This window comes from Ambystoma mexicanum, chromosome 9, assembly GCF_040938575.1.
Source record: "Ambystoma mexicanum isolate Mex_15411 chromosome 9, UKY_AmexF1_1, whole genome shotgun sequence".
In the NCBI taxonomy this organism is placed as follows: domain Eukaryota; kingdom Metazoa; phylum Chordata; class Amphibia; order Caudata; family Ambystomatidae; genus Ambystoma; species Ambystoma mexicanum.
Window position 1 is genome coordinate 55,439,745 of NC_090931.1, and position 27,471 is coordinate 55,467,215.

Genomic DNA, 27,471 nt, shown 5'->3' on the forward strand with positions numbered 1-27,471 from the left:
AGCGTATACCATTCTGGGCCTTCAATTTTCGAAGGGCATTCATGCCAATCTTGTACTTGGCATAGCGACTACTGTTGCTTTCCAAAAATATGTTCCCTGGGAAACCATTGCCAAAGCGGCTACATGGGCCTCCCCATCAGCTTTTTGTAAGCATTACTGCATGAACCTGAGCTCCAGGGCCGATGCTCAATTCGGCCAGGCTGTTGTTAAAAACCTTTTTCACTAAGGAGTTTCTATCCACCCGTATTGCCTGTGAGGAGTGCTTGGGAATCTCCCACAAGTATGGAGGAAAGGGGACGGAACGTAGGAGTATAACAAAGTTATTCACTGTAGTGACTACCTTACTCCTATTCCATAGTCCCCTTTCCTTCATATGCCCGCCGTCCCCTCTAATGAGTACCCTCTATTATTGCTAAAATAGTCGCAGACCTGGCGATAAAAGGACTGAAGGGCGATACGCGGGGTGGAGCTCAGGAGGGCGGGGTTACGGCCGCCTGTGGTACCCCGGGTAAAAAAAGGACATACATTTTCAATTTTTGCTGCTTTTTGGAAAAAAGTGCTCCGGTCCCGTCCCGAAGGACGGAATGTCCCACAGGTTTGGAGTAAAGGAGACTATGGACTAGGAGTAAGGTAGTCACTACGGTGAGTAACTTTGTTGGAATTCTACACCCCCCTCCAATCATAGACACTGCTTTGGGAGTTTGTCAAAGATGAAGAATACGTTGGAGAAGACAATCCATTACTAGAACAAGCTATTTACCCCTGGTAACTTTCTTTGGACTGGATGTTCCTCAAACATATTCCTAATCGCCCTCTCATCCTACTCCTCTGTAGAATTTCTGATGCTATTACAGCCTCTGCCCCGCCAAGGTTGAGTACCGTCATGCCCGTATTTATGGGCATCTCTGCTGTTTGGGGAGGAGGAAAAACAGAACTGTGTGCTATATATGATCTCTGATGTCGCCCTCGACAGAGGCCTTCGAGGGACATTTACTCGATGCATAAAGCCCTCTGCCGAAAGTTTTGAGGCAGCTGAAGCTGGACATTCCATGTCAAAGATGAGGAATATGTTAGAGGAACGTCCAGTCGAAAGAACGTTACCAGGGGTAAGTAACTTGTTTATCTGTCTGAACAGGCTTCTGCTCACTGATGGTTCATAATTACTCGGTGTGAAAGCCATTCTTTTCTTTATTTATCCTTAAGGTTAAGGGCTGATCCTACTCTCCAACGGCTGTATGTGTAATTTGGAGGTTATTCAGTGGATTTTCTTTACACCTGGCCTCTTTTTGCAAATACATATTTCTGATAACAAACAGAATGTGAAATATCCATGCTTTTGCTTCATGGAGAGGAAAGGTGCAGAGCTTGTTGGCAGATCGTCTCTCTTCTCGAGTGGACAAGACTCGATCTGCCTCTCCTCCAACACCAGTGATTCATGAAACGTTTACGAAATGCTGCCCTTACCAGTTCTGGTCCACCAACCCTCTGCTCTTAACGAACAGGAGGTTTTTTGATTTTACTATTGAAAAAGATTGGGTTGATCCTTGTCCCCCACTTTTTGTTGATCAGCTTGAGCACTTGGTTAGAGGTGCCAGAAAGGATTCCAATGCAAAAGCTATTGTGTGGGCTTGGTATTGAGTAATACACCAATTCTGTGTGTTCGGACATTGATAGTGGGGTGCTTTCATGTTCTAGTTAGGCTAGCATTTGAATTGACTCACTGATATTCCCGCTTTCATGAACACAGGCTACAAAGTGTTATTTATTTTATTAATGAGGCATTGACTAGAATGTTATGGTTGCTGTAATGTTTATTCTCCTCCTTAGAGGCCCCCATGCCATTGTGATTTGAATTTGCTTTTAGATTTCAATAGGTGTAAACATTTTAACCAGTTTCCCCCTGTGAAGCAGACTTTCTTTCCTGGACCATTGGTTCTTCTAATTATGGCGACTTCTGCTGGAGCCATGAAAGTTGTAAGTGTTCTCATATAAGAAGTGTTATAATCTTTTTCATACTATTAACTTAATTACAAGGATTGTTCCTCCTTGCATCGTTCTAGTTTTCTTATTTTGATTTTTGGTGTAGCACCATAGCTCTACTGCTCCAGTTTGTGAAGTGTTCAGGACTGACTTAACTTGTACTTACACAGACAGTCTTTCTATAACCCCGATATCCCTTTTGCCCCACACAAGGCTTTGGTGGACACTCTTGTCAGTAAATTATCTGGAATTTCTAAGGCATAACTGTGCTGTGATCTCCCTGTGAGACTCGCGCTCTTTCACCAAATCCATGGCAGCACCAGCAGCTTTTCTGAGGGATTCACCTCTCGTACAGAGCCAAAGGGCAGTAACATGGACATGCATTACTCACCAGACCCCTCTCCTAGACTACATTCTACTTTTGGCCTGTGGGTTATGGGTTACGGGTTACTTGTTCTCTTGTGTCCTGGACAGTGGAGTAATGAAATGTTACCAGAATGGCGATTTGGGCACTCTTAATCGGTAGCTGCTGCACCTCCTTCACAACACTTGATGTGCCATCCCTCATGCCATAGTAATGTAAATGTTTGACCAAAAAAAGTGGCTATTGGGCCGTAATGACTATATTTAAAGTGCTGGGGATCGACTAGTTTAGGGATGCACACAAAGGGGGTTCTAAGTACTGTTTTTGAGGTGGTGTCTTTTTTTTTTAATTGGCAGAGAGAGGAAGGGAGACCCTACCTTTCAAATATATATACATTTCTGAGGCTTGTGGATCTACTTGGATCACATGCTATGCATAGGCCGACATCCAGTGGTAGTCACAGAGTATTACACAATTTGTTTTCAAAACTCAAAGGGACTCCGACTGGGCGTGTCAGTAATACTATCCCTAGTGTGACATCTACAGTACCCATGGTCCTTCACGCGTCAAGATCCCTCAGATTATTTTTCCGCTATCATGGTCGGTCGTTTGCAGAGTTTCTCAGGCTTATGCCTTTTGCTAGACAAAGTTTAACTTTAGACTTTCTTCCTATACTTTCTTCAACCGCACGCTGCACTACCAACTGCTTTGGTGGCTTTCGGCGGACAGCAACATCGTCGACGACTAGAACTGCCTCGACTATCAGCGACTGCGGCCTTCCTATGCCTCACGGGGCATTGGTCCTTCACAGTATGGAGAGTGGGGGGACGTTTCTTACACTCTGTCGTTGCTAGAGAATGCCTTTTCTAACCTTTTAGCTTCCTTTCCAGCGCTGCCTTTCCCTTTCACCATGGAGAATACTCCATTTAAATTGTGTCCATCCTGTAATGGCAAATACCCCTGGAAGGACACGCACAGTGTGCAATCACTGTCTGCTGAGGGACCTCCCCGAAAAGGCGTGCAAGTCCCGCAAACATTTCAGGCCAAAACACGAAAGGACTGTTAAGTGCTGGGTCGCCTATGCCATGCAGGCAGAAGCCTCCATAGATGTGGCGGGGGAATCAAGTGAAGGCAGCATCAGCGTCCTAAGTGACGCCGAGGGCGATCATGCTCGTAAGGAACCCCATATGCATGCCCCCAACTCCAGAAAACAGTCCAGCGGTCCTGAGAAGTCACCCAGTGGCAAAGGCACCCACACCCACACTCACGCCACACGAAGCATGCACTTCATGGCTCAGCGCCGGTGTTAAGTCGTCGACCGGTTCGAGCCTTGCAGTGTCAAAGGAGAGGTCCTCCTAAATTATCCCTGTTCTCTGGCTCATCGAGTTTACGTTCGCTGCATGACAGGGCTCCGAAACAGGTGACATCAAGGCCCGTTTCAGACACTGCGCCTAGAAAGGTGCTCCTTCCCATGCTTAAGGAAATGCGTCAAAAGGCATTTTGTTGCCCCCTTCTAATACGTCCCCCGAGCTAATTAAAAAAAAATGTCTTACCCACTCTTCTACGCCCGAACACCCAAGTCCCTGCCTTCCCAAGCCTCTACCTCCTAGGGATAGTAGCTATTCTACTTCAGGACCCTGTCTCTAATATCCTACATCACAAGGAGCTCACAACCTTGCAGGACACCCCTAGCCCCCTCAGACTTCCCAAGGTCGGCTGAGTGGACCCCAAAAGGCTTTGATAAGATCATGAGAAGGATGTCCTGTTTTTAGATTTTATGGCCGGGCACCCTGATGATTTTTGAAATCCACAGATCTTACTACAAGGAGTAGGGGCAACTAGGGACGAAAAACCTGCCAAGGTGCCTCGTCTAGACGCATCTCAGCCTTGCAACTCCAGCCAGGCCCGCTCCACTTCAGTGGCCATTGACCCCTCTCGAGACATTTTTATGGTTGACCCTTCAGGTGGCCAGGACCCAGTTGCCAGGGTGACCAAGGAGACAGGTATGACCAGGATAACCAGTAGCTGTTTCACTAATTGATTACCACCTCCAATATAATGAGCTTCTTCTGCCTAGCATTTTAAAACTGACACCCAGGAGTCACAGGTCGACAAGGATTTTGTGGGGCAAATTCTTGGCGACAAATCTGCTGCAGTTTATCCCCCTTCTGCAATCTCTCCAGTCGCATACAACCCTCCCTCCTTACACCCAACCGTACTAGGTTGTCACCACAGTAAGGAAAAGAGCAGGCACACCACTGGCCTCTGCGGAAGCCCCACCTGATGAAGAAAGCAAACAAATCTACACCTTTGGGAGAAAGGTGGCTTCCTGAGCTGCCTAGCAATCTAAGATAGCCAACACCACTCTTTTGGCTAGTTAGAACTGCCGTAAATGAGACCAGCTTGAAAAACAAATTAAAGCTGTTCCAGGGCCTCTAAAATCACAGCGCCTAAAGACATTAGCGGAGGGAAAGCAAGTGGCCAACTGCACCTCAAAAAACAACTTTGATGCCAAACACAACACACGGGTGTGAAAGGAGGATAGCACAGGGGTAATGCGCTGGTCTTGGAAGCAAGACTACGCAGAGCAACAGGTTTGAGTCCCGGATCCGCGCTTAGAAATTGAACTCTGGTACGGTATTAGGCGGCTTATTAAAAAAAACAATTAAACAAATAAAGGCTGCATCATAGCAGAGGGCACGTTGATAAAACGCCATGCCTGGCTAAGGCAGTCTAGGGTTTAAGTTGGAAACGCAGGCCACACTATTTAATATGCCCACTGCCCTTTTTGGTAAGGCAGTTGAGGACGCTCTCAAGAGTGCCAAAGAAGAATATGAGCCTCTGAAGTCTCTCAGGCAGCTTTTCAACAAGCCCTTTGTCCAAAGAGGGACTTTAATACCAGATGGTTCTTCCATGTGTAGGGACCACTGCAATCCTCCGGTTATAACCAGGGTTGCCAGTCTCCTTCAAGGAGCACCTCCCAGGGAGAGTGTTGGGCAGAAACCTGTGCAGTTCCCTCTGGGACCACTGCAAAAGATTTAAGACTACAGGTGTTTGGCAGTAAACCCACTTGGTAGCAGTCTGTACCACCCAGATTTACCTGGTAGCTGTGGCTGTGCAGTCAGACTTCCCTCAAGAAGAGTTAGGCAGTATATAGAGCATACATAATAGGTACAGAGGCACAGTAGTACAAGCAAACACTGACCAGAGCTAGGTGTAAAAGTATATAATTATTTATTTAAAAGACACACTCATAAATTACACTAGCACAGAAAAGGTAAGTAAGTCAAAACACAGTCACTATTACTTATATGTACATCCCTAGTTATTTGTTGGACAAGTCTAAGTTAACACCACTTATTTCCAAACAGAGGTGAGCGCTTAACGTTAGATGGCACTCCAACAAGTTAGTTAAAAAGGGAGGGAAAAGGCAGAAGTAATGAAAGCAGCAAGGTAAAACACTTTTCAGAGATTCACAGTAAGTTTAGAAAGGCAGTCTATTGCAGAGCAAGGAAGTTCGGTTGCCAGGCCCACTCTAGGGAAAGCCAGGCGAAAAGATGCCCAAGATCACACAATGTCACAAGTCTTTACAGGTGAGTAGGAAAGGTTTTACCAAGTTTAGAAAAGTTTAGTTAGGGTGTCCCAGGCTTACCCAGGTTCGAGAGCTGAGGGTTAAATCTACCCCGTACAATCGGTGGCAAGGGAAGCCGGGCGGAACACGGTACCTTTTTAAAATGGAAAGGATCCTCCAGCGGTGGCAGTTGTTCCTGGTAGTGGGTGCAAGTCGCGGCGTCGTCCAGAGGAAGAGCAGATCTCGACGTGGAGGAAAGCTGAAGGTCGTTGCACTACCAGGGAAAAACCAGCCGTGGAGTTTTCCGGTTAAAAGGATGTTGCCCCTCTTTCGCGGTTGAGGTAAAAAGTGGTATCCCGGTTGCCGGGGTGCTTGGCACAGGCAAGGCGGCCACGAGATGCTTCAGGGAGACGAAAAGAAGACAGAAACTGGTTGTCCCCACCAGTCAAGGGAAGGAGACTCTCCCGTCTGGAGATCTCCTCTGTCGTTGGGAAAAGTGGTGAGACGGTTCCGCGGGGCTCCACCGGTGGTGTCGTCTTGGCAGGTCGGCTCGGCTTCTCCCTCTTCGGCTTCTTAGGTCCTGTGGCGACTTCTGAAGAACCAGTCCCAAAAACCCTGCTTTTATGCAGCAAACCCCCATTCATACAGCCTAGCTGTCAGTCAAACATGCTAAGTGGTGAGCGGGGCGGCTCACCACTTGGGCCAATCACACCAGAGTGCGACATGAGTTGGCAAGGCAACTCAGTCCAGGGTGCCTAAACCCCCTCCCACACCCCCTGTGGTACCCAGACAGAATGGCACCACTTTGGAGGGCTTCTGTGCAGAAGCCCGCCAAAAGTGGAACAAAGGCTCGACTCGGGTTCAGGGTTACTGAAGTGAACCTAGATGCCATTTTGGCGGCGAGTTCTGGCAAAAAATCCCAACCGGTGAATTTATATTAAATAAATAAACCGGCGGTATCTTTAACATTGCACCAAAAAGTGGTGCATTAAAATCAATGGGAAATCCCATTGGGAAATATTCCGGTGGAATATTTCCGTGGTATCCACTGCCACCAGCCAGAAACTCGGCGAGGGGGGACGGGACAGTACCCCCTCGACAACAGACCCAGGGGCAATCTAATTGCCCCTACCAGTACTTCCACAGTATGATGGTTTGTACTGGTTAAGTTCCTAAGTTAAGACTAGTAAAGTCAATGGTGACTTTACAGACCCAGGGGGACAGTAGTCAGTCCCAGGGTGTGGAGTCTGTTTGGGGGTCACTATGACACCCCTGTGTTACTGCACTGAGGGTGCTGTGTAACACACATTCAAAAACCAATGATCGCCTATGGGAAAAAAATACCCCATAGCCCATAAGCACATAGCAAGTCACAGAAACACTCTCAAGTCATGCCCAAGAGTGAGGGTAAAAGAGTCTCACTCTTGGCAGGAGAAAAAAATAAACCCCAAAAATCCAGCAAAGCTGCTGGGGGACTCACTAGGTTAGGAAATTCAGCCTAAACAGAGAATTCTCCCTAACAGACAGTCCTTCAGCTTCAAAGAGGCCACAAAAGGTCCAGAAGTAGAGGAAGATCCTCCTCCAGGGGTACAAACCCACCCAAACAATGACGCCCCAATCCAAGTCCTTTCCCATGTTGCTCCAGTAGGAGGTCGTATCTCGCAATTCACCCACTCATGGGAGGGCGATCACCTCGGACAAGTGGGTGTTATCCACTTTAGCTGGCAGTTATTTTATAGAACTTCTACAAAGACCATCCCACCACCTGCCGAAACACAGAAAGAAGACAGCAGAGGACAAGCTCATTCTGCTAGAGTAAGTCAAAACACTGCTGGAAACGGATGCAATAGAAATCGTCCCAGCCAACCAGGTAAACAAGGGTATCTATCCAACGTGCTTCCTTGTGCCAAAGAAAGACTAGACCTGTGCCCAGCGAACACGTATGTCAAGCCACAAAGGTTTCTCATTACTACGCTTTAGGAAGTAATTCCTCTCTTTAAAACGTGGGGGGGGGGGATTACATGTCAACAGTGGATATGAAAGATGTGTTCCCAGCGCACAGAAAATAGCTGCGCTTCAAAATAGCGTGACTACACTATCAATTCAAAGTGCTCCCTTTTGACATAGCCTTTGCTCCAAGGGTATTCACCAAGGTGCTAGCGGTGCACCTACACAGAGATTCAATCCCATTGTACCCATATCTGGACGACTCAACTAAATAACAGGGGAGTGCCCTCAAATTTGCAAAGACAACACCCAAAGAAAAATCAACCTTCTGTTCCAATTTGGATTCTTCAACGAGAAAAAATAAGTCTTGTACCCAGCCAAACATAACAATTCCTGCGAGCAATTAAAAAAAACAGGACGGTCTAGTCTTCCCCTCAAACTAAATAGTTCAGAACATGCTATTGCAAATACCTCATTATCCTGCCGGTTGCTAAATAACCGTACGCAAGGCAATCCGCCTGCTCAGGATGATGGCCTCATGCATTTACCTAGTTCCACATGCATGGCTGAAAAAGCACCAATGCAGGAGTGGTTATCAAAGCAATGGTCTCAGGCAAGCGGTCAGTGGGACGATCTAGCGGTTGTTTCGCTAACCCTAGTACAGGCTCTTCGCTGGTGGTCCAAGGACAACTTGTTAAAAGGAAAACCCTTTTGTAATCCACCAGTTCAAGCGATACAAACTACAGACGTCTCACTCGCCGGATGGGGAGCCCATTACCTTCCCCATACAGCTCACGGCCAGTGGACACACACAGCCTAAAACCACACCAACTTTCTCGAACTTCTGGCAGTTGTCAAGGCTCTGCATGTTTTTTAGCAGCATCTAGTAGGTCAGACAGTGCAAGCCCTCACAGACGGCACCACTGCCATGTTTTACTTAAACAAGGAGGGAGGCACACACTCTCCAGGTCTGCCCAGGCTATCCCAAATAATTTGGAAGTGGGTAGACAAGCGGAGCATGTTCCCAATCTCTCTCAACACATTCAAGGGGAACTCAATGCTCTAGCAGACACTCTGAGCAGAAATCCTCTACCCGAGGAGCATGAGTGATGACATTTCTCCTTGTGTGGTCCTCCTTTTAGAATGGTTCGCCACAAGCCAAAATGCATGATGCCCAGACTTCGCATCCAGGTTTCCCCAACCAGAGTCCAAGGGAAACGCCCTGTGGATGAGCTGGCCAGGCAAATTTGTGTAAGTTTTTCCTCCCGACACCACGCCTCAGCAGGATGGTGCACAAGATGTATCGGGAACAAGCCACGCTAAACCTGATTGCTCCAAAGTGGGCAAGACGACCATGGTTTACACACCTGCTCAAACTGGCTATGCGCATACCAATCGAATTTCGGTGCCCCTCATCCTTAGTCTTGGAACTTGGCAGCCTGGCTCCTGAAGTCCTCAAAGGTGTATGGCTATCCTAAAGGAGGCACGAAAACCCACATTCTATACATGCTTCATCTACTAGACTCTGGCCTAGTATTTAACTCCCGTCTAGGTACACCTAGTGGCCCTGTCGGCGTACACTACTTTGCAGAACAAAGTGTCTTGGTGGAAAGTTCCTGTTATCAATGCTTTCGTGGAAGGAGTAAAGACTGCACCTTCCCATTTCTAACCCTCCACCAGGTTTGGACCTTAATGTGCTCTCAAGGCTCATGGGTCCGGCCTTTGAGCCTATGCACAAAGCCAGCCTAAAACACATAACCTACAAGACAGCCTTTCTGGTAGCCATCACCTCGATAAGACTGGTTAGTGAGCTACAGGCATTATCTGTACAAGACACTTTCTTTGTAATCCACAAGGACCCAAGAGGTCTTTATAACACATCCTAGGTTTTCACCAACATTCTTACCAAAGTTTCATGTCAACCAATCAATTGAACTACCTACTTTTTTCCAAAATCCATCTAACTCGGCTGAATGAAACCTCCATACGTTAGATGTAAGGAGGGCGGTCTTATACGACGTAAACAAAACAAAACCTCTAAGGAAAACAGACCAGCACCTTGTTTACATAGCACCTGGTAGGGAAGGTGATCACATTTCAAAAAACGCCATTGCCAGATGGATAATCAAGGGCATACAGCTTTGCTATTTACTAGTAAAGAAGACTTTACCTTTCACACCAAGATCTCGCTCTACCGTAGGTACAGGAGCTACTTTTGCATAGTGTCAGAAGACAAAGTTAGACATTTGCTGGAGACGATATATTGCCATTGATGAATGACGCTCGTGGGTTCAGCAAAGAGCAAGCACATAGCTTGTCCCGTGGCTTTAGCAAAGGCGATTGACAAGACATGATAGATTCCTCTTCCTAACCACAGAATAGCAACCTCTTGTCTTCAACGGCTTAATGCCTTGAAAATACATGTGGTGCTGACACCATCATAGTAATAAGCTATGGATTTTCGTTGGCAAATAGCACGCATTCACATACAATGCGAGCTTGGCTTCCAAACGACAAAATCAAACACTAACTGTAGACTCACAAGCACGTGCTGTTAGTGTCAGCTAAAGGCAAAGTTTCCCCTTTTCCAGCCGAAGAACGCCAACTACAAGTGGCAGCTTCCTGTTTTAGATGAGCTCAGAGCAGAGTCAAGAGGTGCTTCTGCGCTGATAAGCAGCCAGGGACAGGAAGCAGGGTACCAAAATACACAGGTGCGGTTAAAGTGTCCAAAGCAATTGTCGCACATAAACCCCTTCAGAAAATACATCCAATATAATGCCATTTGAAATAGGCCAGAAAAGAACACTGCACTTTGCTTGGTCGTCAAGCGGAAGACCATGCATTCTAATGTAAATAGTCAAGTAGCAAAGACAGCGCCCGTCACTTGAGTTTTCACATGGGTAAATCATGTGTGCAAAGCTAAGCTCAAGAGCAGGTTCAGACTGTAGACGTTCTGTCTAGGCTAAGGAAATGACGCACGTAGTATATGTAGACTAAGTCAGTCATGTTAATATAAAAAGCAAAACAGAATAAGGCTAAAGAAACCTTGGGAGCAGAGGGCAAACCAGATCCTGGGGTGGGAAGAGCCTTCGATCGCAGGTCAGAGCACCAGGTTCCCGTGGTCACTTTGCATGCAGAAAAGCAAGGCCTGGAAATCGTGAGTTTAAGTGTGCTGGTTGAACTTCTTTGCATATGTGAGACTGAAGGCGTGCTTTATTATGTCACTCCACTCCTGATCATACCATAGCAGATCTTAGACAGCATAACATGAACCCCATGATTGCTCAAGCTGGTGTTTTAAAAATGATGAACTGTACTTAATCTTTGTTAGACGCCAATCATGTTTTTAGCTTATGCAATAACGCTTTATATATATATGATAGTATGTTACGTTATTATTGCTGTTATAGCAGGCATAATGATGAGCGAAGCTGGTAGAGAACAGAAGTGATAATAAATATATTCACTTGCTACCTTCATGTTTCAGCTTCATATGTTTGAGCAATGCTTCATAATAAGATCTGAGTCAAAACGAACTACACAATTTTCTGGCTGTATTTTTGTCAATTATGAGGGGTGCAAAACTCACGTAACTGTCAAAGCGCTAGGCCAAACTCGTGAGGCGGTTCTCATCATAACTCAAGACTTGTGATTCTGTGCCCACTCCACACAGCCCTACCTAGGGTCGGGGGGGGGGGGGGCGGCAGGGACCACGCCCTAAGGGGCAATCATGTCACTTTTACTCAGCACTACTGCATTGCACACGTTCTAAAGCAGATTCATAGGTGGGACAAGCAGTGCTAAAACATCTATTTGCCACTGTACCTTCTCACAACCCACCTCCTCCATATACTACTCTCTAATCTATGCATATTTAAGCAGATCCACAAGCCTCACAAGTCATACATTACTCGCCGTAATCACATTTCTGATGGTTACATCTGCTTAGATTCAAATGCGCCTACCTTTCCTCCCCTCCTGGAGTCGAAGGTGCATGGATGTTCTTGCTCGATCACTATTTTTTTCAGCTTTATCACATCTGTTCTCACGCTACCCTTCATGCAACCTCATGTCAGAAACAAAATCTGAGGGACTTCAACATGTGAAGGACCATGTGTACAGTAGATGTCACACTAGGGATGATAGTATTACTGACACACCCAGTCTATGTCTCCTTTTTTTTGAGTTTCAAAAACAAAGCAAATAAAGCATCGGAAATAAGATTACTGTGAGTAATGTATTATATAGACTGGAATGTATGGGTGTTGCGTTGTCAAACACTTAGTGGAATCTTTATGGAAACAAAGATTGCAGAAAACAATTATTTATTTTACATATATATACTTACATATGATACATGAAGTAATGATCAGTGATGAACTAAAGGGACTTTTCCTGTTATTACTTAAAACAGACATGCAACCTTGTATCATCCCTTGAGGTGGTGGTGGAGGGCTGTGTGTGTGTGTGTGTGTGTGTGTGTGTGTGTGTGTGTGTGTGTGTGTGTGTGTGTGTGATTCTTCTCGGTCATGATTACTTTTAAGGGTAATTCGGCTTCATCAGTGTAGACATTTTTAGTAATTGAAAAGCATATAGTTTTGACTTTAAAGCCTCAGAAGAGACAAAAGCAAGTAATTATTTTCTTTTTTTGCAGTGCACAACTTCTTCCATCATTGAAGCCTCCTGTAAGCAAAGAAAATGGGTTTAAAAACCTTTACCCACACATCGCCTGCGCACAGTCAGGAGATGCTGGGAAAGCTCAACATGCTTCGAAACGATGGCCACTTCTGTGACATAACAATCCGCGTCCAGGACAAGATCTTTATGGCTCACAGGGTAGTGCTGGCGGCCTGCAGTGAGTTCTTCCGTACCAAGCTTGTTGGTAAAGCAGAAGAGAGCACGCAGTGTGTCCTAGACTTGCACCATGTTACTGTCACAGGCTTCATCCCTCTTTTGGAATATGCATACACTGCAACACTGTCTATCAACACTGAGAACATTATCGATGTTTTGGCTGCGGCTAGCTATATGCAAATGTTCAGTGTGGCAAGCACCTGCTCGGAGTTCATGAAGTCGAGCATTTTATGGAACACAACGAACAGCCAGCAAGAAAAGTTGTTAGATTCGGGTCAGGAAACTAATCAGAGTTGTACCTTTAGAGATGGGAGCCTCTCTCCTGTTTCTTCAGAATGCAGTGTGGTTGAGAGGAATATCCCTGTATGCCGAGAGTCTCGTAGGAAACGTAAAAGCTACATTGTCATGTCCCCTGAAAGTCCGCTCAAGTGTAGCACGCATACTAATTCTCCCCAGGTTCTGAACCCTTCAGTGGCATATTCCGAAACCCGGAACCAGCCTGTGGACTCCTCCTTAGCTTTCCCATGGACCTTTCCTTTTGGTATTGACCGAAGGCTTCAGTCGGAGAAGAAGCACACAGAGTCTCGGACTTCAGAATTGCCCGGGCCTTCGGATGTAGCCCGAAGGGTTACAGACTATGGAGCATGTGAGAGCACAAAAGCCAACTCGCCCCTGGTTATGGAAGAAGATATCCATGTGAAAGTCGAAAGACTTAGTGATGAGGAAGTCCACGAGGAGGTGTCGCAACCTGTTAGTGCATCGCAGAGTTCTTTAAGTGACCAGCAGACTGTCCCAGGCAGTGAACAAGTCCAGGAGGATCTCTTGATAAGTCCACAATCTTCGTCTATAGGTATGTTCTGTGGATGCATGATATACTTTCTCGCACAGAGATTCAATGACCATGCAACGCTTAACTTCATGGTGTGTGAATGTATTGTTCAAAGATTATCAAGATGTCCCTACCGCTATCAACCTGGTCATATCTGGTCCCATTTCTGTGTCTTCAATGTGCTGTTTCTTTCAACATTCAAGTGCAGTTGAGTCCAATTAAGAATAAGGTTACTTTTTTAACTGCACCAAAATGATAAACATTATTCTTGTTCCTATTGCTTACGTGATCTTGCTGGGCTTTCCATAGTTCAAACATTGTTTGCCTGATGAGTTTTTATGTGTATTGCTTCAAGTATTTTGAAACTGGTTTGACAAAGCTCATAATTTTTTTTAAAATGAATGTCTAATCGACTGTTACAAATGCCTCCCTTGCCTTAGCTGACTCTATGAAGGGCGGGTCTGACTACGGTCACAGTGTAGTAGGTTAATATAGGCTATCATATAGGCTATGTTGCTGCTGTGGAAATTCCAAGGGACGCACCTGTAAAAGTATTCCGTGTGCTGGTTTCCCAGTAGGAGTCTTGCTAATGTTGACTTGGTCTGAAAGTCCCTTTTTTAATGTATTGGTATTTTGTGCTAATCACTGATTTGTTTTCAAGTCAGTCAGCTATTACTGTTGCTAGAACATTCTGCTGTACATGATCCATTGATGATTAACGGAGAAAGACCACTTGCTATGAGAAACTTGTGCACAAATAACCATGCCTTTAATTGGTGGACCACGCCTGTTGTGTTCCATGCTTTTAGGGATCTTGATGTTTAACTGTGTGTTGGTGTCCATAGTCTACATTGTGAAACTATTTCCAATACTCATATGCCCTAGGGTTCAAGCATGCATCTGACAATGGCTAATTCACTGTTCACAATGCCTAATTCACTGTTCACAATGCAACTGCTATTACTCTGTCTGTTGTGGCTTGAGCCGTTATTGATGAATGCCAGTTTTCCTGGTACTAAATGGAAAGGCTGAGAGGGCATGGTGGAAAGTCCATACTGGATTGTGCAAACTGTAGTGCATTTTCCAGATAATGCTTTACAACAGATGAGAGCAAGTTCTGTTTTTATTTTCATATGTGGTGGCTTCATTGCTGTCCTCCTCACTGACTTGATGTAATGGCAGGGGATCACCACAGAGATTGATAAATACTGGGTGTCCGAACTACTCTATTCCAGGCTTCCCAATTAGTTTATGATATGGCATTTATAACGCGCCTATACACAAGTGTTTCAAGACGCAACTATTCTGTTGCTCTGTCTTTAGCAGGAGGCAAAGATTTCAATTACAAGCTACTAGCCAGCCATAAGCCACTTGCCACATCAGTTCTATACACGCATAGCAGACTGTTTTGTACCTGCCTAGAGTTCAATATCAGTCTCCAGTGGCTACTGTTCCCCTATTCTTCTAAAAAACGGATCCTTGTTACCTGGCATGTTCAGTCATTTGCCCTCATGATTGTAGTGCTCCTCGGCACTCCTTTCTTAGGTATGTGTCTTTCTTTTCTTGTCTGGCTCTCGTGTTGGTCCTCAAATATCTGTCAAGAAGCCAAATGTGCTCTGTAAAGAACCACGAACAAAGCACTAGAAGGTGAGCTTGAGACCTTGTTTAGATTGCGCTCTGCAATCGCCCCTTTTTTCAAGACCATGCCAGACTCACTTATGGTGAAAAAACATGCCTCTTCCATGGTATTTAAAATTGGTTATTTAAAAAAGCTGTCCGAGGGCATTGTTTAAGGTGTGGTGACTCCTTTATCGGATTTCCTCATTGAGGTACTGTGTATCACAAGTACTCTCTTTTACACATTTGCATGCTTTTGAATATTCCCACCTTGCACACTGGCAATTCCCTCCTCTCCTTCGCCTCCAATAACATGACCCCCTTTTTTTTGCATTTTTTTTAAACATTGCCTTTCTAAACCACTGTACTCCTGTTAGAGCACATGTGCAGCTAGGTGGTTATGGCAGTGCTGCCTGACTACACAGATTCATTTTCTGCACATGGCGAAGGACATTTAGACCAGGATTGTCCAACTGCAGGCCTTGAGGGGTGGAATCCTGATGGGTTTTTAGGATATCCCTCATTAATATTCATGAGAGAATTTGCATATGTTAAGAATCATTGTATGCCAATTTATCTTAAGAATATTAATAGGGGGTATCCTGAAAACCTGTCAGGCTTCCGCCCCCCTCGAGGCCTGGAGTTGGACAACCCTGCCTTAGATGGTAGCTCCTGCTAAGCTGTTTTTGGCTTTGTACTGGTTTCATTTTTGCAGTGTTTTGGTAAGTATGGCAGCCAGTCTCTGCCAGAGCTCAGCGGACTGCTGACCGTTGTGGCCAGACATGACGGAGTAAGAAGACGGAACATGTTTCTTGCTAGCCCTCACAATTATGCATCACACCCCCATGAATGGTAGTCCTGTATGCTCTGTCAAAGCTAATAAACCAGGACTAGACCAAACTCCTAAAGCTGGCTCCTGGTTTGGCTCCACAGTGTGCAAAGGCTACAAACCCCAAAAAGCACTTTGAATGGATTGTGTACTCTCACGTACGGTTGATAATCTCCTTCCAGTGCCGGCTGCTTCGGAAAAAATGTTCTCCGCAGAGGGCGCTGTGCGTTCTCGACTTGATATCCCCCGATAACCTCGGTCTACTTTCAAGCAGGACGTCACCGGCGGTGTCTATATAGCATGCACCGCGCCTGTTAAGTTTGGTTTTCCTTCTGGCAGTTCCCGTCGGAGTGATTTTTGTCGATATTTGACTCTTACATTGATATAATGTCGACTCCTGAGACGGAATTTAAAAAATGCATGGATTGTGGGGCCAAGACATCGATCACAGACCCACACTGCGCTTGCCTCTGGTGTCTCGGGATCGAACACAAGAATGCAGATTGCGATTCTTGTCAGTCGATGGCAGGAAAGGCACTGAAGGAGAGGAAGGGGAATCTCGCTTCGGATAGGGCCCCACTCCCATAAGTCACCGTCAAAGAGAAGATCTTCGGACGATCGAAGTTGGAAGAGTCTCCTTCAGGAAAGCTTTCAAAAAAGCGCTGTTCTCGTAGCGGCTCCCATTACTCGTCTTCATCCCCCGAAAAGATATAACGAGAGGCGTGACGGATCAGGTAGATCAGCCTGTAAGACTGAGTGGGAGATGTTTCGTCTTTAGATGTTGAAAATATTTGAGAAGGTGGTTCCAGCCTCTTGGAGAGAATCGATGGACGGCCACGACTCCTTCATGTCTACCAAGACCCATAAGGCGTCTGAAGATGTTAAAGCTTGGGTGCCCTCGAGCCTGAGCTGAATACAGCAACCCTTTGAAAGGCCTCAAGTCGAGGAGAGTCCTACACCTCTTCCCTCCTGCAACTCCATCAAAGCTGTTGATGCCTTCGAAGGAAATAGAGGAGGGCTTTAAGCCCTTGCCTAAAAAATACTTTTTAAGTCATCCATTTTTGAGGATGCAGGGACTTGAGATCAAGACACACCACCATTTGGCCTGAAATATTGGACACCAAATGTTCCAGAGGCTACGGTATCTGAAGAATCCAGAATGGAGCACCTCTGGCAACTGAGAGTGCAAATGGGTTTCTCCTGAGATTGATTTTGCTACACCTGACCCAGCAGAGCATGCTGTGAATCATATAGACAGCTGATTAATAGAGTCACGGAATACCTTGAGTGGTGGAGGCCTACAACGGTGTACCAGCAGGATGAGCTGACTGATATTTTAGACAAGGGTTCACAAAAGGATCCAATCTTGACTTTCTGTTCTGCCTTGCAGAGGAGGGTTATGGCAAACTGGTGGACCTCCAGATACTAATACAGCTGTCAATAAAACCCTTACAATGAAATGTAAACCTTCTAATATGGACCTAGACTTGCTCTCAAAAAGCCCAACCCCTGAGAGTTTAGTTGTACAAGCTGCCACATCCACAGTAGCTGCTTATCCTACTATTCCTCCCGATAGGGATAAGCGTGTTGACACTGTGGTAAAAAAGGTCTTTTTGGAGAGCAGCATGGCCCTTGAATCTATAAATACTACATGCGCTCTGGGCTAGTTCACACATACATTGTGGGATGTTATATCAATGGCAATTGACCATATTTCAGAGGGTGAGGAAAGAGGTGGTTTCCTTAATTAAAGATGGCAAACGCGCAATGGTGAGTCCCTACAATCGGGACGGGATTCTGCCGATGGCACCAGTAGAGTCATGGCAGCTAGCACAGTGACAGGCAGGTTTGGATGGCTACCTACATTTGGATTTGCAACAGATGTTTAGTCCAGGCTTCTCAGCATGCCTTTTGATCGTTCACACCTCTTTGGGAATAAAGCTGATAAGTCTAGAAAAACCTCAGACTTCCAAGGTGCTAGCCAAGCAGTTAAGTGCCGCAATAAGGCAACCGCAACCTTCCCATCCGATGTCTCGGGATGGAGGCGTCTGGTCTGTCGCAACTGCACCAATAAAATAAAAGCGATTAAAGGAAGGTGACAAAGTAAAAAAAAAAAAAACAAATGCTGAATGCAAGAAAACAAATAACTAACCAGGCGTCCAGTCGCCCGCCTGAGGCTTGAGCCAAGTCTCTGAAAATAAATAAAACGGAAAACGGGGCGCTGTTGCGCACTACGGAAATGTCCGTCGGATTTGAGAGCTCCCGCTCCACTGAGAGATCCTGTGCCGGATTATCCATTTTGAAGCTGCCTGCTTTACGGATAGCCCAAGTATCCGTGCTTATTCCCAGAAACTCCTGGTAATCAACGATCAAGTTCGCCAAAGTTACGGCTTGATGAACATCAGCCGACTCACGTAGCTGTCAAGATCCGGCTGGGAGAACCGAGAGGATCCACCCAAGAGCCGTGGACGCAAGGTGATGGAAGGCTGCGGATGGGCGGAGCCTGATCCTACAACCCGTGCCCAATGCCTGAATCCTTGATACGCAGCTGAGGCACAGGTACGGAGAGGGCGATTGTAGCAGAGGCGTACCGGCAAACCACCTGATTCGGCCTGGGCTTGCGGTGCTCTCCCACTGCTGAGCACAGAGGCCGCCCCTAGATCCTACTGTGCACCGCTACGAGGGCGAGACCCCGTCGCCGGAGCCTCCTGAGATGCTCGGCAGCGCTGCGACATTGTAGCGTGCAGGGTCCTGCAATGATCCCATCACAACACCAAGTAAAGGGGTGGTTGATGCGGCAGAGGGGGAGCGGTGCCATATTCATACGCTCGATTGTTGCGGTCTGGTGGGCTTGCATCGGTGTGTGGCTCTCGCCTGGGCGGACCAGTGGTCCAGCTGCAGTCAGCCTGGAACACTGATGCGAGAAGCCCAACAAGATGCACGCTGCCCTGGGTGTCTTGGCCCCGTCCCTCGCGGGCTGTGTAACCGTACTTAAATAGACCATACAAACAGATTTTGAGGGTCACGTGCGGACCACTGTGATTACCCACACACAAGAGCGCAGCGCTGTTGGTAAACTCGGATCGTTCCACGCGCTGACCACACGGTAACAAAGAAGTGTGTGACTACAAAACTGCACACTGGGGGCGGTCACCCCGACGTGCTAAACATCTGAGGGCATACCGCCCCAAGGGACGGGCTGGTAGGGTGGCGGCAGACACCTACATCAGCTACTGGGCACGCAATTGAAGCTGTAGACTTCTGGAAGGCCATAACACCATGAATCAACAAACTTAACGGTACAACACAATATTTGGGAGGACAGAGTCCACTCATAGCAACCACGTCCTGACAATCTATATCCTGGTGATTGCGCGAATATAATGCCCCCAACCTCGGAACCTTGTCCTGGTCCCTTACAGAAACAACATACGAGGGGCAGATTTGAAAATGCGTATGAGTGTGCCAAGCCCAATAATAGGCCACTGAGGGAAATACAACCGCATATATCACGATATCATTGTGGGCAAAGCAGGCAAAGGGGCCAAGACTTCTGGTAAAAAGAAAGGCCCAATGGATGCCTGCACTGGCAGCCAGAATCAAACCACTACTGCAGACGTCCACACTAGCTCTAACGAGGCCCTGGATCCAGAGGCTGGTGATCAAGAGGACAGGTTGACAACAATAGTGCAGAATGGATGCCGCACAGTCAATGTGAAGCTGGATGATATAGTAGCAACTATTGGCTCCCTCAAGGCCAGAGTGGAAAAAGAGAGCGCACGTGTCATGGAAACTGAAAACCGAATAAGCACTAATGAAGACACCATTGCACACCATGGCCGCGACATCACCCAGCTCAAAGATACTGTGTCCAAACTACAAAATAAATGCGAGGACCTCGAATCGAGATCAAGGAGAAACCGCATCCGAGTAGTGGGCGTGTCGGAATCCTTTGGGAAAGGTCAAATGGAAAAGCAACTTGAAATACTACTCAAGTCTTTGTTTGGGCTGGAGGCATTCTCTGAACACTTCGTAGTCGAGAGAGCGCATCGCACACTGGCACCAATACCTAAACGGGGTGCACCGCCATGCACGATAATTGCATGACTCCTTAATTACAGGCGCAATCTTGCAGTTGGCGAGAGAGGCTGGAACGCTCCAATATGAAGAAAACCGGATACACCTATACCTGGATTTTTCCGCCGGGGTGCAGGCGATTAGAATATCCTATGAGCCAGTCAAAAAACTCCTTGAAGGCCAAATCCCATATGCCTTAATGTTTCCGGCCAAGATGAGGATTCAACATGCAGGAAGGGCACACTTTTTTGAATCCCCGGCTGAAGGCATGCAGTATATTGAAACTTCATACTCCTACCTCCCAGAAGGGGCAGACCGGTACAGAATAACAGACCCCGACCGGCAGACTAAGAGACATTTATTGGAATAACATATGCAAAAGCTATTATATCCTTGAAGCTGCAGCCATGGCAAACTAATGGCCGCAGCGGCTCCACGTAATATGGTTAAGTGGAGTGTTGGAACGAAGTCGTCGGCCATGTGAAGCAACATGGCTACCTCTGGATTATTCCACGAGTTCAGATGGGAACATCGTCAAGTTGGGTGCGATGATGATTGGGACGAGGGTGTGGAATTTGTTATTGTTTTGGAACAGACTTATTATGGAACAAGGTGGGGAGGTGTGGCCACTGGACAGTGTTATGTCCTGGTGGAAGGTTGACTGAGGTTAACTGTTGTGTGGTTGCTCTGATGCTGGCGCTGGCCAAGTTGCACAAATGCTATAACCCTGAGAGATGAGACGAGGTCAAATATCTACCCAGAATACGCTGGTGACGGGTTGAGGATGAAACTGCTGACATGGAATGTACGGGGACTGAATTACCAGTTAAGTCAAGAAAATTGGCAGTTATATTACCAGACATGGCCCCCAAATCCTAATGTTACAAGAAACACACACAGTAGGAGTAAACATGCATATACTGCCCAAATGGGGTAAATTAAGGTTCCATACTGATTATTCTTCCCAATCTAGAGGGGTTATTACCCTTATTCATCTAAGTTTGGGATTTAGGCTGGAAGGCCACAAAGTGGATCAGTCGGGCAGATATGTTGTAGTATGGGGGGAGGTCGCAGACCAGCAACTGCTGCTGGTTAACACATACAGGCCTAACATTGATGACCCCACCTTCTATATGAATATATACCAGCTGATTGCTTCAACTGACATATCCAATGTGATTTGGGGTGGGGACTTCAATGTGGCCCTAGATCCCACACTCAATAGATCCACGACAACCATCAGGGCTCCGAGCAGGACAGTCTTGACCCTGGGCCACATTCTTCTGCAGCTGTCACTGGTGGATGCCTGGCGGGAAATGCACCCTGGTAGTAGGAGATACACATACTACTCTTCGGTTCACGACTCTGAGTCTAGAATTGACTATTGGTTTGTTTCCACAGTTATAACTGCTGCATTGAAAATGTGCGAGATTCTGCCCCGTACACTATCAGCTCATTCCCCAGTATTGTTGGAACTAACGCTCCGAAATGCCCCCTGTCCGGCAAGAAGGTGGAGAATGCCGAGTGGAATGCTGGGCGACCCCCGGGTGGTGGAGACACTGCATGTCGAAATGGCAGAGATTTTCACTAACAATGTAGGATCGGTTGGCAAATACTCCAGTGTGGGAATCCTTCAAGGTCAGGGGAGTCCTGATATCCAAGTCTGTTGGCATACTGAAGGGTGTACGAGCCGAGCTAACAGACATCGAAAGTAAACTGGATACATTGGAGGAAGCATATACCCATACACAGGACAAAGAAATATTAGCTGACATTCATAAACACCTCCAGCAATTTGACAAGCTGGCCATCAGAAAAGTGTGCTATATGTCAGCGCCCATACGGGCACGCAGATACGGGGAGGGGAACAAGGCGGGTAGAATGCTGTCCAACTTACTTAAACATGACAAGCAATCTAATCGGATCACTAGCATACAAACTGCACAGGGGGATGTGCTCCTGAGGGATGAGGAGATCAACAAGGAATGTGTTACATTTTATAAAGAACTATACGCAAATAAGGATATGAAATCGCACACAGAAATTAAGTCATACCTTGCGGCTCACTCCCTGACAAAACTCCCTAATGAGGATCGTTTGGCAATGGATCAGCCGGTAACTGCAGAGGAAATAACGGAGGCAATCAAAGCACTCATTGGGCAAAGCACCAGGGTCAGACTGGATGGGTGCCGAATTTTACAAGGCGTTCCGGGAAGAACTAGTGCCAATACTAATGCAGGTATGGGAGAAATCCCTTGAGAGTAATATATTACTGTCAAGGGTATCGAGAATCTCCTCTTGATCCTGTAGGATCTCGGCCTCCCTTACTTCCCTTTCCTCCTCACCTCGTATTCCCCGGCGTAGGTTCAGGGTCTGGTTCTCCTTAGGCTTGGCTTTCCCTTTTTTTTGTAGATGAGAGCGGCCGAAGGAGGCCGCCACCGCGACACCCCAAGGGTGAGCGGTGGTGACCCTCCGTGGCCGCGGAGTTGGGGGGAAAAAAGCCAGAGGCTGAAAAAACCCCAGAGATCTGTAGATGAATCGTCTGTAGTAGGAAGCACTTGACACTTGCAGGAGCTGAGTATCTGCTGGAGAAGAGGCACACACCCTTCCAGAACTGGGCAGCAGGCCTCCAAGGAGGAATAGCAGAGGCAGGTAAGAAATCGGAAGTCCAAAGTATCAGCAACAAGGTAAGAGGGCTAGGCAAGGCAAATCCGAAGTGTATTCCTGGGTACGGTACACAGAAGGAGCCAATAAACAAGAAAAGGCGAGTGGAGGAAGGTAAGTAAGAAAGGCGGAAGGATAGAAAAGACGGAAAGGCAAGAATAGTAAACAAAGGCGGGCGGAAGGGGAGGTAAGGAAACGGGAACGAAGTAATAGAGGGAAGTAAGTTAGGCGGTAGGACGGGAAGGGAATGGAGAACGGGAGCGAGGAAAGGGGGAGAGGGAGGAATCAAGAATCGGAGCGAGCTCCGGAAAGAGAAACCTGGGAAGGAGAGTACCTAGAGCCGGAGCGGGGTGACCGGAGAGGGCACAAGAAAACTAACAAGGAAGGGGGGGTAAGAGTACAGAAAACAAAACGGTAGCAGGGGACACGAGCACGAAAGACAAGCAGCAGCCGAAAACAGGAGCGTTGCAACGCACCCGAACACAGGAAGGGGCGGGCTATAACCTGTGTCGGGATACGTTGCTGAAAAGATTAGACCGCTGCACTGGGTAGAGGAAGCGTGATCGGGATATCCGTACGCCGCTTCCACCTATTCCAGAGCTTCCAGGCTCCCCGAGCCGTGACAATTACCCCCAACTATGAGAGAGGCTGTGATAACTGCTCCCTAAGCCTCGGCGACCACCACAAGAGGTGTCGTCCTATAGACCCCTGTCACTTATAAATACTGACGCTAAAATATTTGCAAAAGTCCTGGCCAATCGACTTCTTCAAGCAGTACCTACCCTTGTTCATCCTGACCAAAATGGGTTTATCCTCACAAGATCCACGGCCCTGAATCTCTGCAGACTCTTTGGCATTATGACACAAATGGACCCGGAGAGAAGCGCAGTGACTATTTCCCTCGACGCCGAAAAAGCCTTGGATTCTGTCTCATGGGTCGATCTCCTGGCTGTGCTGGAGGCGTTTGGGGAGGGGGGGGGCCCAATTTTATCAGATACATGAAGCTGTTGTACACTGATCCCGGAGCTTGGGTGATAACCAGTCGATCCATCTTTGAATTGTTCCTGTTGGGCAGGGGAACTAGACAGGGATGTCCATTCTCGCCCCTGCTATTTGCACTAATCATAGAGCCAATGGCGGCTGCGGTGCGACTAAGACATGCAGATAAGGGGATAAAGAAAGGGTCCACCCAGCTAATCTCACTGTATGCGGACGTTATGTTATTATACTTCTGTGAACCTGAGAAAAACCTTACACCCATCATGGCAGAAATGCAAGAGTTTGCAACTTATTCCGTATTCCGGGTATACTGTAAACGGGGCCAAATCCGAAATATTCCCGCTCACACCTGCCACCAGATGCCCTGACACAATAAATGGACTCAAGTAGTCGGAGCAGCATATCAGATATTTGGGGATCCTTGTTTCCAGGGATAGACTTACATTATACTCGGACAATCACGAAAACGCACTGCAAACTCTAACTACTAAACTCCAGATGTGGGGACGCTTCCCAATTTCGTTAGACAGCAGGGTCGCCATCCTTAAAATGGTAGTCTTGCCTAAGTTGCTGTACTACTTTGTCAACGTCCCCATATGGCCTGGTAGGACCTTTTTCGCCAGTCTCCGATCCATGATGGTAACATTTCTCTGGAACGGGAAAACAGCGAGGATAGGATGGGAAAAAATGACTGAACTGTACTCCTCTGGTGGTATAGCTGCCCCCGACTTTGAGCTTTATTATGTTGCTCAAGCACAATTCGCAAAATATTGGTATAATGCTCCAGATGGACCACCCCACACATGGATAGAGGAATACACCACACACCCCACGAAGATGCAATCTGTTATTTTTGATTCACAATACAAAGAAACCTGTGAATATAACCCGGTAAGCTGCACAGTTAGAGCATGGGAGGCTATATACAAGATGCTGAGACTGGAGACTCCCTATAATCTGGAAATACCCCTATGGAATTTCCCGGGCATACCCCCTACACAGCAGCATACAAGAATTCTGGGACCCAAACAAAGAGATGAAGCTGGGTGACATGTTCATCAATGGGAATTTTGTGGCCTTGAGGGAATTACTGAGGGCGCTGGGAGGGGGAGCAACTTAAGACACTTCAATATTAGCGTATGAGATCTGCATTTTAGAAAAGATGGCCGCTACTCCCAGACGAACCTCCACCACATCCGTGTGCACAGTTGGGAACCGCCAAAGGGGGCCTGGGAATCTCTAAGCTTTATTTAGCAGTACAGACCCATACCCCCACAGTAAACCAAGTTAAGGAGAAATGGGAGAGATATATGCAGATGCCCATTGAAGAGAAGAAATGGGCCAGGTACTGCTCACTTACTAAAGATGTCACTGAATGCCGGGCGACGGTTAATCCAATTTAAAATTCTGAACAGACTACATTACACACCGGCTAAAATAGCAACATTTGTATTAGATAGCCCGGGCGAATGCCCTGAATGCAATGCACCTCAGGCTGGATCCTTTCATATGTACTGGGAGTGTCCGGTGTTGGCAGGTTTTTGGAAAGCTGTGGCTGTGATGTTGGAAGAGATAACGCAGGTCCCCCCTGAACTAACTCCTCAAAAATACCTGGTTGGGGACATTGGCAAGCGCTCTGAGAAAATTAGGAGATTGTTTAACATCTCGTGTGCGGTTGCCAAAAAATGCATCCTACAAACATTGAAAAGCACTGGGCCATCGAGCATGAACCAATTTCTTCGTGAACTAACACATGTGAATGAATCGGAAGAACAATTTGTCCTGACCCAACCTGCGTCATTTAGGCCCAAGGACATTTGGGGACCTTTTAGAATATATTTTTGTGGCATCATCTCTGATGACGACACGTCTCTGTAACATCTGACGTATAAATTAAACAAATAATGTATCCTTATCGAATATGTGGGGTGCGATGTGGAACAGTGCTGTGTATCTTTTTGTGACCACTAATAAAGAGTTAAAAAAATAAAAAAATAAAACCGAAACAAAGAATAAAACTTATTTACAAATGTGAGCGCCAGAAAATGTTGCTTAGCCTAGTAAAAGGCAACCCCCCAATGAGGTTGAGGGCACTCGGCACTTTGTCCCACTTAATACCTTCTTAGAAGCTCCAATGCATCAGAGCGGTCCTGGATGCTTCCTGTGGGGAAAGCCTAGCCACCTGAGGTGAGAGCTTGTCACGTTCCAGAAAGCCCAGCCTCTACCGGCCTTCAACCTTTTGAGTTTGTTCTGCCTCATGGCATCCTGGGTGTTCCTGGTGCCGGAGGTTTTCCTGAGAAAGAGATACCTCCAGTGGGCACTCGGGTCCCAGTGCTCTTAGTTCTCCGGCAGAATGACTGAACTACTTCAGGTCCCACGCAAGGTCACGCACAATCTCCTGTGGCGGGCCTACAAGGAGAATGGGTTGACAGGGGGACCTTTCTGGCAACCTTGGCCGGAGATAACAGTAGTTATGGATACCTCCTTCACGAGTTGGGGAGCCCTTGCCAACGATCTGGCAGTCAGCTGTCGTTGTTCTCCATTGGACAAGCGTACTAACGCTGATGACATTTGAGCCCTCTGCACGGGGAAATAATGTCCTTAAAATGACAAACTATACAGTGGCCATGTACTACCTCAACAAGCGGGGTGGTGTAGGGGCGCTACCACTGTGCAGAGAGGCAGTGCAGCTCTGGTTCTAGGCACTACAAGAAGGAATCTACCTAGCAGCAGTACACCTAGCTGAAGAGAACACAGTGGCGGATGCCCACTAGTAGATCTGTTTGCGTCCAGTGTCAACAGGATGCACAAACTGTTTTGCTCCAGGCAATTTCCTTTGAGAAGAGCTCTAGGCGATGCATTCGTAGTGGACTTGGAGTTTCCACTCCAGTCCCATTCATTCTGCATGTCATCAGGCGGTTGGGGAAGTTCTGGAAAACCATGAACATGATTGGGCCATGTCCACCTGCCCTCGAATACGTGTTCAGCAAATGGAGGACTTCTCTCGCTAGGGGTGGGTGAGGGAGGTTTGGTTCTTCATCCAGAAGTCGAGACTCTCAACCTACACACCTGGCTTCTGAGAGGTTGAGAAAGACCCCACCCCTCCCCTTCCCCCCCGAAGATGTAATGGAGGTGTTGCCTTCAGCCAGAAGACGGCATCGCTGCTGCTGGAATATGTTTTGCAGCTGGTGCAGAGATGAATGTAGATCCCTTTGTGTGACACACCTATGGTGTTCTTTTTTTGCTGCATCTAGCCAACCGGGGGCTCCAGGTTGGTACTGTGAAAGGATACCTTGCGGTGCTATCCATTTAGTAAGCGCACATCTGAGCAAGTATCTTATTTCAAAATCCCTATTGTACAATTCTTGAAAAGGATCCCTGTGTTCCCTCTAATCCCCTTTGTTGTTCCCATTTGGGATTTGAACTTGGTACAGAAATAACTCGGGCGTGCTCCTTTTTGAGCCGCTTCATTCTTGTCCTTTAAGGATGTTAACTTTGAGGATAGTTTTCCTCACGGCCATTATATCGCCGCACAGTGTAATTGAATTGCAGGCTCTTTTGTGCAAACTGCCATTTACCACCTTTTTTAAGCAGAAGATTGTCTTGAAGGTCTGTCCCTCCTTTCTCCCAAAGGTAGTATCAGTTTCACTTTTCTCAGTAAATAGTCCTACCAACTTATTACCCTCCACCACCTCCTCCTTGTAAAGACTAAGGACCTCATTGCGAGTCTGGCGGTAACT

General features: G+C 46.9%; 1 protein-coding gene across 3 annotated transcripts in view; it reads left to right on the forward strand.

Annotated features, from left to right (window-relative positions):
- Window positions 1-27,471, forward strand: part of ZBTB44 (zinc finger and BTB domain containing 44) — a 564,887-nt gene that overhangs the window by 78,979 nt on the left and 458,437 nt on the right. For all 3 annotated transcript variants that reach the window (XM_069614134.1, XM_069614132.1, XM_069614133.1), the window contains one exon: window positions 12,517-13,566. In XM_069614134.1, coding sequence (XP_069470235.1) covers window positions 12,561-13,566 — 1,006 coding nt within the window. In that variant the 5' untranslated portion in view covers window positions 12,517-12,560. The remainder of the gene's footprint in view (window positions 1-12,516; window positions 13,567-27,471) is intronic.